At 24.6% G+C, this 18,134-nt stretch overlaps 2 protein-coding genes across 2 annotated transcripts; one reads left to right on the forward strand and one right to left on the reverse strand.

Moving 5' to 3' along the window:
- The first annotated feature begins 3,365 nt into the window (after window positions 1-3,365).
- Window positions 3,366-11,596, forward strand: LOC112594314 (clustered mitochondria protein homolog). Its single transcript, XM_025339029.1, has 22 exons — window positions 3,366-3,712; window positions 3,785-3,946; window positions 4,727-4,868; window positions 4,932-5,062; window positions 5,675-5,811; window positions 5,874-6,103; window positions 6,212-6,348; window positions 6,418-6,612; window positions 6,690-6,902; window positions 6,982-7,156; window positions 7,218-7,323; window positions 7,407-7,512; window positions 7,568-7,727; window positions 7,792-8,000; window positions 9,310-9,516; window positions 9,579-9,886; window positions 9,952-10,081; window positions 10,138-10,410; window positions 10,473-10,598; window positions 10,675-10,890; window positions 10,951-11,159; window positions 11,500-11,596. Exons 1-22 carry the CDS (start codon window positions 3,377-3,379, stop codon window positions 11,594-11,596), a joined length of 4,005 nt encoding a protein of 1,334 aa, XP_025194814.1. The 5' UTR covers window positions 3,366-3,376.
- Window positions 11,597-14,044: 2,448 nt separating this feature from the next.
- On the reverse strand, window positions 14,045-16,623 carry LOC112594413. Its single transcript, XM_025339178.1, has 4 exons — window positions 16,226-16,623; window positions 15,277-15,493; window positions 14,708-15,181; window positions 14,045-14,193 (listed from the first exon to the last, which is right to left on the reverse strand). Exons 1-4 carry the CDS (start codon window positions 16,370-16,372, stop codon window positions 14,093-14,095), a joined length of 939 nt encoding a protein of 312 aa, XP_025194963.1. The 5' UTR covers window positions 16,373-16,623; the 3' UTR covers window positions 14,045-14,092.
- Between the last annotated feature and the right edge of the window lie 1,511 nt (window positions 16,624-18,134).

Raw genomic sequence — 18,134 nt, forward strand, 5'->3', positions numbered from 1 at the left:
TAAATTAAATTCTCCATAAAAACAATCCAAAATATGTTTCGACATTTATTATTAATTCTACCAACAGGTAAAAATACACTTCCTCAAACATTAATTTTAAATACAACGGTTTTTAATGATGGTAGATACTAATAGTAATATCATTAATCTTTATGTTAAATATATATTATATACTGTTATTTGTTCTAACGCCTACTCTAATTCACAATATATACTTAAGACTACGCCAAATGTTAAAAACATTTATTTAAATTCTATATTAAACCTAAATTCAATTTCTTTCTTATAAATTTTTACAAATTACAATAACAATAATATTTTATTTTACTTTAAATAAAACATGTACCTATTATTAAACAAGTTTAAATGTACTATTATTTACTTCATACAAATTAATTATAATAAATAAGGATCAGTCTATACCCCATACACATTTTATAATTCTATAGACAGAAGTACACAATGGAAGGCATCAATAAATGTTGCCCTACAGGGCGCATAATACCAAACTGCACCACTGAGTAGTGCGCACTGATTTATTCATAAACATTGGCGCAAAACAAAATTGACCCTGATGAACTTCAATTAGATTCATACAAGTTTGTACTCTCGATTTTCTAAAGATCACTAAAGGCTAAAACCAACTCGAAAGAGTAAAGTCTAATGTTTACTCAATCCTATTATCATTTATTATGTATTTTGTCATTACATCACTGAACTATTTCAACTTTAAATACAGTTTAGAATTAGGGTATTAGGTACAAAATTAACTGTTTAAGCTGTTATACAATTGTCTATGTACAGAAAATAAAAATATACCTTAATAATCTATAATATCTTTATGTGATTGACAAAAGGTCCACCAACAGAATATAGAATATACAGATAGTTTATTTATTATTCGATGACCACCACCGTTGACTTGTTATTGTAAGCTATGAACAGTAGTATAACTAATTTCTAATTTGTTATTAATTAATGTCTATTCTATTTACTGTATGCCTGTGTCTTGTGGCCTGTGAGTCTATAGTCTATACCATAGAGTAATTGCTTCATTAAATAATATTCTATAATCTATAGTTCATGATGATAACCATAGATAATACAATATATGTCATAGATAATGTTTTGATAAGGATGACTAAACATTGGGGATAAAAAATACATTCTGTGTATTTGCCTACACTGATCCGGTTAAAAGTTACCATTTCTCCTGACCACTTCTACAAATTAATTTGTCTTCATTTTCTTGTAAAATATCATCACGATGTTTTTAATTTTAATAGTCACGTTTTAAAAAATATTTATTTTTTGAACTAAAATTACTTAAATTTTGATTTATTTTATTTTATGTTATTGCCTTTTATATTTTGTTGGCCAATTTGTTACCTTTAGTGCTGGGTAATTTTCCCGGCCGAATAATTTAATTTAATTTAAAGAGCAGATCAGAAGCCATTTGCAATGACACTAGAAGTCAAGGAGGGAAACTTGACTAATTCAAATAACCATCAATTAAATGGTATGTATAATTATAAGTAGTACATTAATGTTTGAATCTAAGCTACCAAAGTGTATTTTGATGTCAATATATTGATAATTTCATATCTATGATTTAGTATTCTTAGCTTATAGTATTAGATACCTAAGTATATTAAAATTATTATCTGAATAAAAAAAAAAAAATAAAGGTCGAATGCCTATTTTGAATCATAAATTATAAAGTGGTAGAATTAAATTAACATTTTGTAGTCATATAATTATAAATTCAAGTATAACATATTATAAGTAATTATTAATAGTATTTTATTTAGGTGTATAATAATTGGTTCATTAGAAAATATGATTTTTACTTTATATATTTACAAAAAGTTGATGAATCTTCCCTTTAAATAACTATTAATTGATGTTATTGTGATAAATAGTAGATGGATATTAACTTAATATATTTAAATTTGTAACTGGCTTATATTTATAGCAGCTTATCCTTTACAATATTTTGAATCCTATCTTCAAATTATAATCAATTACCTATAGTTATTTGATTTTCATTATATTGTATGCTGTAAGATAAAATTTTGATGGTTAATTGTATTTAAAAAGAAATAATATAGTGCTTCTATTATTTTTACTATTTTCTTGTATATTAAATTATTTATTAGAATATACAGGTAAAAGATAATGAAATATTTTTTGTTTTTCCAATAATACCTATTAAATAAAATTTATATTGTAGTATGAGCTAAAGACTTGGGAGTATCTCTGATAGCTTGTTCTCTGGATGATTAAATATAGTTGAGTATTTAATTATTTACTATTAAAATAAAACTTTAAACTCACCTTTCTTAAATGCTCTTTAATTTTAAAATGTTACAAATGTACCTACAATGTTTACCAAATTGTACTTGTTGAATTTATAGGTTGAAATTTTTTCCTGTAAAAACTACGTCATTTTTATTTTATTTCTGGTCATTTAATTTTTTTAACTACAAATACAAGTTATACCTAAATATTTTAGTTGGATCAAAATAATTAATATATATTTAAATCAAAATTTATTTTGGAATAATATCATGTTAAATGAATACAGTTGAAAATTTGTCTGTAAAAACATGTTTAAAAATTGTATTCATTCCAAATTTTGTATTCATTTTCCAAATTTAATTTAAAAAATAAGGTTTTTTTTAAACATTAAAGTCACATTATTTTATATCTTTCATATTACTCTTGTAATGTACTTAAATATTTTGTAATTACCTAATTATTGCTTAACCTATATTTAGTAATATAACCTAATAATAAGTTTTTTTTGTAAAAATAATTGTTAATACTAAAATTAATAATACTTAGATCTTAAAAGCTAAATTATTATATACACTTTAAGAAAAACATTGAATTATTTCATGTACTATTGATTAATGTTTAAATGAGTATTGCTTTAATTTAGGTCTACCAATAATTTAATACTTGATCAAATTAATCAATATGTTAAAAAAAAATATTTTTCATTTGAGTATTTAGTTATTACTCCAGTCAATATTAATGTTATCATTTTGTTTTTTAAATAAAAAGTTAATTTAACTATCAAAATCTTCAAGATAATAATCGGGAAGATTTATGTATAAAAATTTAATTTTTAATTGTTTGATTGTTAGAGTATTAAATTTAATTTTTTTGTAAATAAATGATTTAGTATAGTCTTGCAAAGTAAAAAATATAAGAATAAACAATTATATTAAAAAAAAAAATGTTATTTAACTTAAACCTCAATTACTTAAGGCATTTTTTATTATTAGTTTAAAAAATGTTAAATTTTAAGTACAATAATTAAATTGTGGTTATGACTTACTAATTGTTTTATGTTGAAGGGAATATAGAAATGGTTTGTAATGATCATAAGACACCAGGTGTAGATCATGTTGTTAATGGAGTCAGTAATCAAGAGGTTAATTCTGAAGGTACTGCAGCTGTTAATCATGTGGATGTTGTCAACAATAATGAATCCCATAAGGTTGGGAAAAAACAATTAAAGAACGATAAAGATATAGACAAAACTATTACAGATCCAAGTATTAACAACATTTCTCATAGCGATGATAGTTCTGAGGATAGTACTGATAATGAAAAAAAACAAGGTACTGAGATAATTTTCATTCAAGATCTTGGATTTAATGTCAAAATAGTTTGTCCTGGAACTGAAGCTTTTGAAATTCAAGTTAGTTAAATAAAATTAAAATTATTTAATTTACAGTTATTTACTATGACTTAAATGTATTATCTAATGTAGGTATCTAGCATGGAATTGGTTCAAGAGATTCACCAATTACTAATGGACCGAGAGGATACATGTCACCGTACTTGTTTTTCACTACAGCTAAATGGAGTAACATTGGATAATTTTTCAGAATTGAAAACTATCGATGGCCTTAAAGAAGGATCCATTATTAAAGTATGTTTCAATTTTAGATTGTTGTTATTAAAATATTGATCAATATGTTAAACCTATATATATATTAATTATTATTTTTTTATGACTAATATTTTTATATCATAAACACCATGCTTATTGTTCTTTCCTTTCATATCACTTAGATTTAATACAATTAACCATTAACTGTAAATAAAAATTCTTTTCTTTAACTTTGTAATAGCAAGTTTTAATTTTAAGAAATCCCATATTACAAAAAAAGCATTAACTCGGTATAATATCTTCTTATATAACTCTGTTTTTTTTTGATAAAAAAAAAAGCTACAACATTATTAAAATCAAGTATTAAGATATAATATCAAAATTAATATGGTTTAAATAGTTTGTCTTATGGTCTATCTTTTATTGTTATCTACAGTTATTTTCAATAGAATAAATATAGAATATAGATGTTATTGCAATATAAGAGTTCACTGTTGATATATAGCAATGTTAATATCTTATTTATTATTTTTGTCATTAACTATTATTTTATGAATACAGCTTTAAAAATAAAAATAAAAATTAGATTCTAAATAGCTTTATTAAATTTTGAGAATATTATAACATTAGAATTTAGTAATAAACTTTATTCAAAAAAATTTTATTGGAACATAGGAAGTAACTTCTAGATTAATTTGATACAAATATATAGAATTATTTGCTGTTAACTTAATGAATTCAAAATATTTCAGTACCAAAATATATTTTCTAATATTGCTTATACATTTTGGTATTTTAATCTTTTTATAATACTTATAGGTTGTTGAAGAGCCGTATACAATGCGTGAAGCTAGAATTCATGTTCGTCATGTTAGAGACATATTAAAATCATTAGAAATGGCAGATGCTTATAATGGTGTTGACTGTAATTCATTATCATTTTTGAATGTTGTTACTCAAGGTAATATATGGCTTTTAGTTGTCTAATTACTATTAATAAAAACATTTTTATTTTTAAAAACAGAAAAGAAAAAAACTCGATCTGAAAGTGTCGACTGTACTCCTCCAGACTATATAATGCCAAATAATAAAGATCGACCATTACTTCCTCTGCATCCAACATCAAAAGATTTAAAAGGACCTTTATGTATAAAGGTAACAATAATATTTCTTATTTTATTCACAATATTTTATACTGTGTTTTGAGGAAATATTTGTTTATGTATTGCTTATTATATATTCAGTATTTCTTGTTTTAATTTAATTTTAAATTAAATAAATGTTTATTTTTTTTTACTGTAGCTATATTTTTACAAATGATAGATTTTATTTTCTTAGTAATTTCCTTACTATTTTTTAATTTAAAGTTTGGAGACTTAAGAATAGCTGAATTTAAGCTTTTTTGACAATTGATTTCAAATTATTTATCATTCTTTTAATCACTACATAAATAGAACATGGAATTACTTTCATTATTACCAATATAACTATTTTTGTCTACTAGTGAAAATATAATCTATTATTTTTTTAATTAAAATCTCAGACTTAATGTCCACTTACAAAAAATTAATGACCGTTGATATAAAGAGTTAAAAATAAATAATCCAATTAAGAACTATATTATAATTAATTAATTTTGACCATAGAAAAATAATAACAAAAGAAATTTTAAGATAAAAATATATCTAAATCACGATTAAAATTATTACCTTTAGTTAACTAGATACTTATTATAATTACACATTAAAATGTTTTTTATGATTTTAGGTACTTACTACTTCTGCATGGAATCCTCCACCTGGTTTTCGAAAAATGCATGGAGATTTGATGTATATGTACGTCATTACATTAGAGGATAAACATTTTCACATTACTGCTTGTACCAAAGGATTCTTCATTAATCAGTTATTATTATTTTACATTTTCCTACATTATTTTATTTTTATTAAAATTTTATTATGATTAGATCTACTAATGAGGAATTTAACCCTAAGCCTGCTGCTCCAAATCATTTATGTCATTCTTTAATCGAATTGCTAAGTCAAGTAAGTCCAGCTTTCAAACGAAATTTTGCAGCATTGCAAAAAAAGAGAACTGCTCGACATCCTTTTGAACGTGTTGCAACACCTTATCAAGTCTATAGTTGGGCTTCTCCATTACTTGAGCATACTTTGGATGCCATCAGAGCTGAAGACAGTTTGTATTATTTTAGTCAATTTTTTTTTTCTTTATAATATCATTTTTACACAAAATTAAATAATGTATACACAATAAATGCATATGAATTATTTTTGAATATTTAAGCTTTTTCATCAAAACTTGGATATGAAGAACATATTCCTGGTCAAACCCGGGATTGGAATGAAGAATTACAAACAACTAGAGAACTTCCCCGTAAAAATCTTCCAGAACGGTTATTGAGAGAAAGGGCCATTTTCAAAGTATGTATAAAAGATATTTTAAGTGGTTCTAAATAAAAGTATAATGTTTGAAATATTTACATTAAACAGGTGCATGGTGATTTTGTAGCTGCTGCTACCCGAGGTGCTATGGCAGTAATTGATGGTAATGTAATGGCTATTAATCCCGGTGAAGAAGCCAAAATGCAAATGTTTATATGGAATAATATATTTTTCTCATTGGGTTTTGATGTCAGAGATCATTATAAAGAATTAGGAGGAGATGCAGCTGCTTTTGTTGCTCCTGTATATATTTAATCTTTACCTTTTCATAGTAACTGAATTTTAACTTTTTAATTTTAATTTAATGTATGTTATTTTAGCGAAATGATTTGCAAGGTGTTCGAGTATATAGTGCAGTAGACTTGCCTGGATTATATACATTAGGCACAGTTGTTGTTGATTATAGAGGATACAGAGTGACAGCTCAATCTATTATTCCTGGAATTTTGGAAAGAGAACAGGAACAATCTGTTGTGTATGGATCTGTAGACTTTGGTAAAACTGTGACTACCAATCCAAAATATATTGAATTAGTATGTGAAAAAAACATTTTATTACAATTATTTAAGTTGATTTGATTATTGTATTGGATCAATCATATACTCATTATAGCTTAGTCAAGCAGCTCAGCAATTAAAAATTATGCCACATAAAGTAATTAGTGAAAAAGGTGAAGAAATTGAATTATGTTCATCTGTAGAATGTAAAGGTATCATTGGAAATGATAGCCGATATTACATTTTGGATCTACTTAGAACTTTTCCTCCAGATGTCAATTTTCTTTTGCGTAAATATTATTTGGACTTAATTTAAACTTAATTACCTAATTATTAAATTATTTGTTATAGTTGATGAAGATATACTTAGTAAAGAAGTGAAATCTTTGGGATTTCCTATTCAACATAGACATAAATTATGTTGTCTTAGACAAGAATTAATTGATTCATTTATTGAGTAAGATTTTAATATTTTAAGTAAAGTTATATTCGTTTTTAAATATGTCTAATTTAATATTTAAAATAACATTTTTTTTATAGAACACGTTATATGATGTTTATAAAGTATGCCGCATTCCATTTACAGCATTTAAACTTATGGAAAAATCAAAAAAATGTAGATAACGTTGTTGACAATAATGCACTGGTATGTTGGGTTAACACATAAATTAATTTAATCTATGTATTTATTTATTTCTTAGATTAAAGAAAAAAAGAACCAAAATATAGTTGAAAATAGTAAAAATGAAATAGGTGATGTTAAAAAAATTGATAATAAAGATGATGATAATACTTTAGAAGAATCATTAGAGACTAAAAAAAAAATTGTGGAAACAATAACTGAAAGCGCTGTTAAAGATAGTAAGTTATTATTTTTCAATCACAATTGTTAGTTGCATTATTATATTATAAAACATTGTAATAGGTGATGATAATAGTACAAAAGAAGTTGTTAAAAAAGCTGCTCAAAAGGTTGGCTCACTGAAAGAAACAGAATTTGATATAAGATTCAACCCAGATGTGTTTTCACCAGGTGTAAAGCATTTTAACCCTGAATCAGATCAATTTAAATTAGAAAAACAATTGGTTATTGATGCAGCTGAATATCTACTGTTATCACAAATTCCATTGTTTGTATGTTTGTATAATATCTATTTAATAGTTATCTATAAAGGTTTATCTTGTGAATTAAAAAAAAAAAAAAAAAATTATAAAATTTTTATCATGACATTGTAAGATAAAAAAAAGCAATGATATATCTTCCATATAAAATACAAAAAGTATTTATTCACTAAAGTATTCAATCTCAATCTTTAAATTTTTATATATTGATTACTATCATATTATTAAGTTCAAAAAATTGTTGTTAGGAACTTTTTCTATTTATTACTCATTATTAAGCTTAGATACTTCTAGCCCTAAAAAACATGCAATATGCTTTAGTTTTTATTTTATTTTTTTATAAAATCCCTATAACATTGTTGAATATTTTAAATATTATTGAGTAGTTTGTTTATTTTAATTCTTCAGAATGCAATAAAAATATTGTCCTTATCCTATCAATTTCTAACATCTCAATTATAAAATTTGTTACAAGACTTATGATATTGTTCATGATTATAATCGATTGGCACCCAAAATTTTTTCTATTGATGTAAGTCCTAATTCTATTAACAATTTCTTGATAAATTATATCTTCATATCTCTTGTAGAGTTGTTTCATTTGGTATACATTTTTCTATATTTATCTAAAAAAATTTGTACTTATTATTAAGTAACTTATTTCAAGGGATATTTTATAAAAGTTTAGTTTTGTATAAATCTTGATTAAAAAAACTTATTTCTCTTAAGTTTGTATTTGAAATTAATTGTTTTATTTTCTTGTTATTTCTATTTTCATCCCATTATATTGCTTAAATATGTTTCCTAATTTTAAGATGTTGGATAATATTAAATCACTTGTTACTCCTCAGTTTTATTTCATAGAGCTTACATAGTTAAATATTTCTGTCAGATAAAAATACATCTTGAAACTCAGTCACATGACTTTGTCGTATTTAACTTGTTGATTGTTGTACCTTTGACATTTTAACGATACATACACATGAATAAAATGTATTATTGGTTTTGCTACTTTTAACACTAAAAGTACCTTAAGCTACTTATTATATTAAAATATTTTTCAGAATCAAATTTCTTTAAAAATAATAAAGTAAAAAAAAACTATATTGATGAGTATACTCTATTAACATTTAAAAGCGACCAGGTGATCAGTTTTTGTTAATAGTATATAGGTCATATTTAGCTGTTTCCCCTATTTAATCAATTATCAGTATTATAAACAGAATAATACCATGCTTATGTGCAAAAGTTGGCTACTTGGGTTACTTTTAAATATGATTAGAGTACTTTAAATATAGAAGTATAAAATTTATTTTTATAGATAAGAGACTGTATGGATCATTCTTCTGCTCCAATGGATGGACAAATATTATCGGAAAATTTACATACAAGGGGTATCAATATTCGCTATTTGGGGAAAATAGCTGAAAAACTTTCAAAAATTAAACAGCTTGAATATCTGTACAGTATTACTGTTGCAGAATTAATTACTAGGGCAGCAAAACATATATTCAATACTTACATACAAGTAAAAAGAATTGTATACTATACATTGTTTTTATACATTAAATTAAAATTGTTTATTTTTAGTCAGCAGAGTTGATGAGCCTAGCTAATGCAGTTAGCCATTTTTTGAATTGTTTTTTGTCATCATGTTCAACACCACATCCACAGAATACGTTAGATGACATAAAACCAATTAAAAAGCGCAACAAGCGTAAAGGAAGATTAAACAGATTGCTAACAGTAGATAATAAAGATTGGGCTAATCTTACTCGACATGCTCTTTGGTCTCAAATTCGAGCAGAGGTAAAATCATATTATGCTTGGGAATTGGTTCCTGAAACAATTGAATCTGTTTGTGAACACTATGGCACTCAAAAAATATCATTATTGAGGTATATTTTTTTATGTTAAGGTTTTTATAAGAAGATATTTAATTATATTATATTTGTTATTAAAGGTCATTTTGTTTAAAAACTGGAATTCAGATATTGTTAAGAGAATATTCATTTGATTCTAAAAATCGGTTTACATTCTTTGAAGAAGATATTGTGAATATGTTTCCTGTGGTTAAACACATCAACCCTAGGGTATAATTAATAAATAACTTTGTTTCATTTGCTTTTATAATTTATGTTGATTACAGGCAACTGATGCGTTTAATTTTTATACCACTGGCCAAACAAAAATACAACAAGGGCTTTTAAAAGAAGGATACGATTTAATTATGGAAGCTTTAACCCTATTAAATAATGTATATGGTGCAATGCATCCTGAAATCGCTCAATGTTTACGAATGCTTGCCAGATTAAGTTATATAATGGGTGATTATGGTGAAGCCATGGCATATCAACAGAAAGCTGTGTTTATGTCGGAACGAGTTAATGGAATTGATCACCCATATACCATAACAGAATATGTAATTTTAAAAGAAAAATATGCTTTCAAAAATATTATAAATTTTGTTTTATTTAATTTCAGATTCATTTAGCTTTGTATTGTTATGCAAATAATCAAATAACTACTGCTTTAAAGTTATTGTATCGAGCTCGTTATTTGGCAGTTTTGATTTGTGGAGAAAATCACCCTGAAATAGCTCTATTAGATGTATGTATATTTTATTATTATTTATAATTATTCATTTTTATTTCATATCATATTTTTTATATTTATATATTTATAGAGTAATATTAGTTTGATATTGCATGCAGTTCAAGAATATGATCTTTCATTGAGATTTTTAGAGAAAGCTTTAGCTTTAAATATAAAATTTTATGGACCTAAATCTTTAAAAGTAGCAGTGAGTTATCATCTAGTTGCCCGCACTCAAAGTTGTATGGGAGATTTCCGTTCAGCATTAAGCAATGAAAGAGAAACATATGCAATTTACAAACAACAGGTACTAATATACCAATGAAGTATTAAATAGTACTTTTATTAAATACATTTTATATTTAAGTTTGGTGAAAAACATGAAAAAACACAAGAATCATCGGATTGTTTGAAACACCTTACGCATCAGGCAGTAGTATTACAAAAAAAAATGAATGAAATCTATACAGGCAAATCTGGTGCTACATTACCTCCTATACAAATACACCCACCTTCTATGGGTAGTGTACTAGATATGCTCAATGTTATCAATGGCATTCTGTATGTACAAATTAGGTATGTTAGTAGCATTTAATCATATTTAAATATTAAAAATATTGGTTAAATTACATTTTTTTTAGTTATTTAGTAGACTTTTGATTTATTTAAATCTATGAGGATCCTTTAATTTTTAATTCTGATGGTTATTTGTCCCAGATTTTTATTATTTTGTTCAGATTGAAATATATTAACCATAGTACATTAACATTTTTGCCTTTTGGCATAAACTATATTATTTTCTACAAAAAAATATTTTATTGTATTATAATTGTTTTTCCCAATAACTATATCACAATTAAATGTTTTTTCAATAGTAAATAATGTTTTCTGTTAAAAATTTATATTATATGTTTAGTCAGCAAGACTTAGAAAATTTCAAAGCAGAGGTCGAAAAACGTTCGGAAACGCTAGACTTGGTGAAACCATCAACAGAGCAAGATTGCACTAGTTGAGTATTTTCGAAACATGTAGTAAGCTTGTCTTATGCTTTCAGTAATTTATTGATTGCTGTAAGACAACTTAAGTAGTCATTTTGATGCTCATTTTTATTTTGTATTGTTTATTTAGTTAATATGTTCTTCTGTTTTGTTACTGGATATATAATACATCATTATTCATTCTTATTAAATATATCTATATATACACACACACACACACACACACTGTAGTGCCATTTATCTAGTCTCTGTTAATTAGTTCATATTTAGTAATTTAAATCATCATGAAAATGGTAAAGTCTTTTTATCATATGCATATTTTTATGTAATTATGTATTCATACATATAGAACTGAAGACATAAGCTATTGGAATAGAATAAAATGAAAAAAACTACTTATTTTATGATTTTTATCAACTAATTAATTTTATAAAAGTATTCAACTAGTTGAAATGTCCAAAAGGTATTAATAACACCAAAACTTAAGAAGTTTAAATTCTTATTTCCTAGTAGCAATTAAGTATATAATATAATATAGTTGTGTTATTTGAATTATCTCGTACAAAAATATTAGACTAACAGAATAAAATAGCAATAATTTGTATTTAATTTTTTTTAAATTAAATAGTAAAAATCAAAGTTAATCTTTTTTTGTTATATATATATAGGTGTGTGTGTGTGTGTATATATATATATTTATATGTTCTGTTGTTGTTATTTTTATAATTATTATATCATATGTTTAGAATTTTGAAATCACCCATAAACTGTTAGACTGCGATAATATTAGACTGGTAACAAGACAGTAGATTTATTTTAGAAAGTTTGTTGATTTTTTATACAAACCATTATTGTAGTTGAAAATTATACAAATAAAGTTTTTTACAAAAAAAATTTTAGTTTTTCATTTTATTTATGTGTTAATCTATTAAAACTTATATCTAAAAAGTAAAACTATTATATGTTAATTTGTAAATCTAGGACTATAAATAGTTCAGAACTGGAAGATTCAGTTTCTACATAATTCAGCATCTTCTATATACAAACCTTTAATTTATAGTGTTAAGGCCATTTTGATCCTTTACCATCAATCCCAATTTTTTCTACTTTTTCTTATAATACACATGATAAAGTCACAGATCTACAATGCCAAATATAAGTAACATAATTTATTTTTGGTTTTTATAGACAATAGAATTTTGGTTATAGACAATATTGTATTTTAAGTCTATGGTTTTGACTTAAACATTGGTAATATATCAATAATGGTGATGTCGTGGTGGGGTTAACCCACCCACAAATATTTTTTCCACTAATAAATGTATTATTCATGTTTTATATTTTATTAATTTTTATATATACTAAACAATTAATAATATTATAGCTGAAAGATGTTTTAAATCAACCAAAATAATATAAATATGCTGTAGATAAACAGTAGTTATTTTATTTTATTTTGTTATAGAAACAGGGAAATGCCCTTTTACAAAACTTAATAAACTATTGTAACGTTTTTTAGTTATGTTTACAGCATTATTTGGTTATTTTTAAGTATAATACTATAAAAAAATAAAGAACATTAAATTTTATACTGGGGTGTTAATAATATTATATATTTATTGTATATACATAACTGAGTTTAGTTCTTTGATAGTTCAATTGAGCAAAAAATCTAACAATAACTGTTATAAACTTATTTAATTTATATTATTTAATCCCATTACTTAATCTCTGCTACGCCACTTCATTGCAATGATATCGATCGCCAGATTTTAGATGAAGCTTAATTATGTTATGCATTCAGTTGATAGCGCTTAATATATCAACCTTGAAGTATTTAAAATTATGTTCTTCCCAAAAATTGTTTTCATCAAATTCTAAGTCTCATCTATTTTGTGTCATACAACTCTATTTTTTGGTCATTTACTAGCATAATGATAACCCTATAAGCTTGCACACTTCTACTTCAATTGTTGTAATTCATAGATATAATATTTAAGTAGAAGTGTGCAAGCTTATAGGGTTATCATTATGCTAGTAAATGACCAAAAAATGTTTTAAATTTATTGGTAATTATAAAAAGTTTTCATACCAGTATGTTGCAGAGTAAATTTTAAAGGAAGGAACAATGTTATTTATAGTTAGAAATTATTTTTGAGGTACCTTAACTGTAACTTTTATAATTAGCTTATTTACCTCATGAATAATTTAAGTTGGCAAATAGAATTCTATTTTATCTTCTACAATTTTAATAGTTAACAATATTAAATGAGTATAGACATTTTTTTAAGCCAATAACAGTATTTAATAATAATAGTACAGCTCATAATCATATAAAATAATCATATACAAAGTATTTGTAATAAAAAAAAAAAGCTATACAGTATTTATTGCTTTTATATCTGGAAATATATAATGCATACTGCAAATAATCAAATAATGTAATTAAGAAACTTTCCAATATACTAAATTTATAATTGTATAAAAACTAAAATATAATAATATGTAAATTTATTTCGATTTTGTTTTTTGTTTTTTAGCATTGAACATCATTATTTGAAAAGCATTGAGCTTCTTTTGTTCATGAGGTACTATTGTAATGATGTCAGGATCTAAATATATATATATAAAAATGTGTATAAATTTTAATTAAGTTTTGATTTTATTATAAAACTAATTTAAAATAAAGAGAAAAGCCAAATGGTACAGTATCCACTTCGTCAATATCATCTTTGATCCAGAAACTTAGTGTATTATAGTTTATTTTTGAAAAATATATGTTTATATTTGTTATGATGAAATTATTTTTATTCAAGTAAATTAACTTGATATTGTGAATATTTACATTAACTTGAAAATTTTGTGTATAAACTATACTTATTTTACTGTTTAATAATACACCATGAAATACAAATTTAATTGATATTAATATATAATTGATGATGATAGATTTAATAATAAACTATAAATAGTTGAGTTTTAATAAAATATATTAAGCAATTTTTTTAAGTCCTTGATTAAATATATCAATTTTAACATGAATAAAGTTGAAAATTGTTATTCGTAAATAAGTTTGGCTTTTAACAGTATTGTTTAATCATAAAAAAAATATTGTAAATAATTTACCTGTTGTGGTACTCCTATTTAGTACATCACTTGGCATTAATTTTGGTTTCTTAGTAAAATGGTGGTCAATCAAAGTTTCCGAGTTATGTTTTTGAAGATTCATATTAATTTTTTGTGGTAAATTATTTAAAATTATATTATGCTCTATACTTTTTTCCATTACTTCTTTTTTTCGTTTATTTTGTTGAACAAGATTTTTGATAGAATAATTCACTTCAGATTTAACAGATACTTTTGGAACTATGTTTTCAATGCCTAAAACTCTATTCTTGTCACAGGTAATTAGTTGTTGCATATTATTATTACTTAAAGTATGATTATCTAAAATATTTTTTTCATACTCTTTAATGTAATAGTTAATTTTATCCATAACTTTATTGCATTTAAATTTGATATGATCATCGGGAACTAAAGTTGACATCTTTAAAAAAATATGCTCCAAACTGACCATTAAATTTTTAATAAAATCAATATCTAAAAATGAATACATAAATATTATTTATAACATAATTGGAAATTATTTATTAAATTAATTGTCTTATAAATATTTATTTAATAAACATAGGTACTTGGAATTTTATAATTGTTGAATGAACTATCCCAAATTTTTAATAAATCTTTTAAAAATTTTATCTTTGAAGGTTCTGTATTTAAATACTTATGAAATACAGTATGAAACTCTGGAGAAGATAATCCACAGCCTATATAATCTGTTATTAAATAAAATATAAGTGTTCTTTCCACAGATGATTCTTTAAATTTGGACCATTTATCCAATTCATTTTTCTGTAAAAATACAAAATTAAATATGAGTATACTATATTTAATTAGTTTTAGTTTTATTTAAATAAGGTGTGTCATCTAACAAAATGAGTATAATAATCAATAACTTAAGAGTTCAATAGTTTTGGAGCAAATATAGATATTATTTTGCTAAAGGTACCTCATACCTCTTACCTCTAAATATTGTTAACTTTAACATACTAGTGAATTAACTTTATTTCAAATTTAATAGTAAGAATATTTTTACTTTTAAAATTGATACTTGGTCAATTTACAATTATATTATGAAATCTAACAATATAATAAATAGTATACCATTGTTATGGAGGTTATATTCATAAATAATATAACAAGTATTAGGTAACTATAACATAATTGTATGAATAACTTAGTTCTATAGAACACAATTTATAGGAAATACATCAATAATTGTTTAGTACAACAAATATTATTATTAGAAGTATATATGTTAATTTAATATGAAAATATTAAAAACTTTATTATTTTTATTAATAATTTAACGTAAGAAAAATTATGTTTGAGCACAGAATTAAATTATTTAATTCAGAATAGACAATGATAATGATAGTAATGAATAATGATACTTGCAATAGAAAAATTACATTTATTCATAAGATACCTGCTCTATATAAATAGAACAGAGTTTAAAAGTAGAAAGAGGTCTTAATTAACGTTTTCAACATAAGTATATAATAATTTAATTTAAATACCTACCATCAATTTAAGGCAATCTGTTGAGGTAAGTTGAGTGAGAGAATTGCATATTGGAATTTGAATTTCACAAACTCTCTTCAAAGCTAGTACTTCGGCTGAACGGTAAATACTATCGAAATGTGTTATCAACTCTGATTCATTTAACATTTTGAAAACTGTAACAAATTACGACCACGTGAAATGCGATGACGATATTTACATACCACTTCATTAACCAAATCACGATGATTTCAATATACTCATGTATATTTTATGTAGGCAGTTAAAAATTTAGAATGTATATTTGGAATACTTATGGAAAAACGTAATCCTTAATAAACAATGTATAAACTATAAAACACATACTATTATGTTGAAAACTCGAATAACTAGATAATGAAAAGGAATAAGTAAACACAGTAAACATATATCAAAAAAAAATATAATAATAATATATTGTTAATATTATGTATTATATTATTGTGGAGGGAACCAAAAATGTAAAAAGGGCGCCAAAAACAGATATCATATGTTGATATTGTTTATAGTCATCGACTGAGATAACGAATTTCATAATCGCGGTGATATAGCATTATCACCATCACATATGTAACATAATTACATCATTACTATTATTGTATTGATAATATAATGTATAACAAATTGTAAACTTGTACCATTTTTATCGTATCTATTTAATTGTGCCAATTACATTTCTGGTCGTGACTTATTTTATAAACACAGCGCTCCCCTTCTCTAACGCCCGACTAACCGCGGTGTAAACGACGTTACGCGCCGCGGACAACTCGAGCACTCTCGTTTTATGCGCCTGCTCGGAGTGATAATAGGTGTAAAATAAAAGGTAAGCGACTCGCTTACCTACAACGCAACGTTACGCAATCGCTTATTCGCCCTGTTGGTACCGCCATTAAGTTGTATACGCCCCATGGCGTTTTTCTTTTTTTCATTTAAATAAACGCACTCAACCCGACGTCTTTTCTTTTTTTTAACGAAAACGATATTGTGTTGGTCAATTGTCGCCACTACGACATTTGTACCACATTAGAGATATGATTGCTAAGATCTAAATTTAGTCCAAATCTTTGCAGTACGTATTATCTAAAGTAAGTTACTTGCCTACCCAGACTCCAATGGCCAGTACCCATATCACAGATTATAAGAAAATGTATGAAAGTGTACATAATATATCTAGATAAGTGGTTCCCAACCTGGGGGGCGTATACACATCCCTAAGGAGGCGCAAGTAGTCATCAAAAAGTAAACTTTTTATTTATCAAATTTTATTATATTTAAAATTCCACTATAATACTATATTATTTACAATTATTTATATTTAAATAATTACTATCATCAATAAAAAGTAGTCTTTCCGAATATTATATAGTTTATTTGTAAAATGTAAAGTAAACGAAAAAATTATAATTTTTTCAATTTATGGGTGGGAGGGGGCCGAGATTTTTGAAAATCTACAAAGGGGGCGTAGAATAAATAAGGTTGGGAATCACTGATCTAGATCCTAGGCCAATTTTATAATATTGCCATTTATTTAATTACTTGGTACTTTGGTAGTTAGTACAACTAAACGCTTAGGTTAGGTCCTAAAAATCTGATAGTAAGTCCCGAATATGCCTTGTTGAAAGAGTTGAAAGGAACAGAGCATAGACATATTATATTTAAAAATATATTATATATCTATTGTCTATAGAGCAGATGATTTTAATAATTTATCTTTCAATTCAATCAAATAGTACGTGTTCTTGACTCATAAAGTAATGAGAACTTTACTGCTACCAGTCCAATTTTTAATTGTTTTTAAATTATTTATTAAATATTAATATTTTAGTTTGTAACAAATTATCATTAATTATCCAAAGCTACGGTCTGTAGAATGTAGATACTAGATAGTGAT

The sequence above is a fragment of the Melanaphis sacchari genome, unplaced genomic scaffold (assembly GCF_002803265.2).
Source record: "Melanaphis sacchari strain LSU unplaced genomic scaffold, SCAv2.0 Contig22_pilon_pilon, whole genome shotgun sequence".
NCBI classification, from domain to species: domain Eukaryota; kingdom Metazoa; phylum Arthropoda; class Insecta; order Hemiptera; family Aphididae; genus Melanaphis; species Melanaphis sacchari.

What these genes read in the sequence shown, in the direction of transcription:
- LOC112594314 (XM_025339029.1), top strand. Translation starts at nt 3,377, where the DNA reads ATGGTTTGTAATGATCATAAGACACCAGGTGTAGATCATGTTGTTAAT. An exon ending in CTGAAGCTTTTGAAATTCAA is followed by an intron (nt 3,713 to 3,784) that starts GTTAGTTAAATA and finishes TATCTAATGTAG; the next exon opens with GTATCTAGCATGGAATTGGT. An exon ending in ATCCAAAATATATTGAATTA is followed by an intron (nt 6,903 to 6,981) that starts GTATGTGAAAAA and finishes TACTCATTATAG; the next exon opens with CTTAGTCAAGCAGCTCAGCA.
- LOC112594413 (XM_025339178.1), bottom strand. Translation starts at nt 16,372, where the DNA reads ATGTTAAATGAATCAGAGTTGATAACACATTTCGATAGTATTTACCGT. An exon ending in CAGATTGCCTTAAATTGATG is followed by an intron (nt 15,494 to 16,225) that starts GTAGGTATTTAA and finishes GTATTTTTACAG; the next exon opens with AAAAATGAATTGGATAAATG. An exon ending in CAACAATTATAAAATTCCAA is followed by an intron (nt 15,182 to 15,276) that starts GTACCTATGTTT and finishes ATTCATTTTTAG; the next exon opens with ATATTGATTTTATTAAAAAT.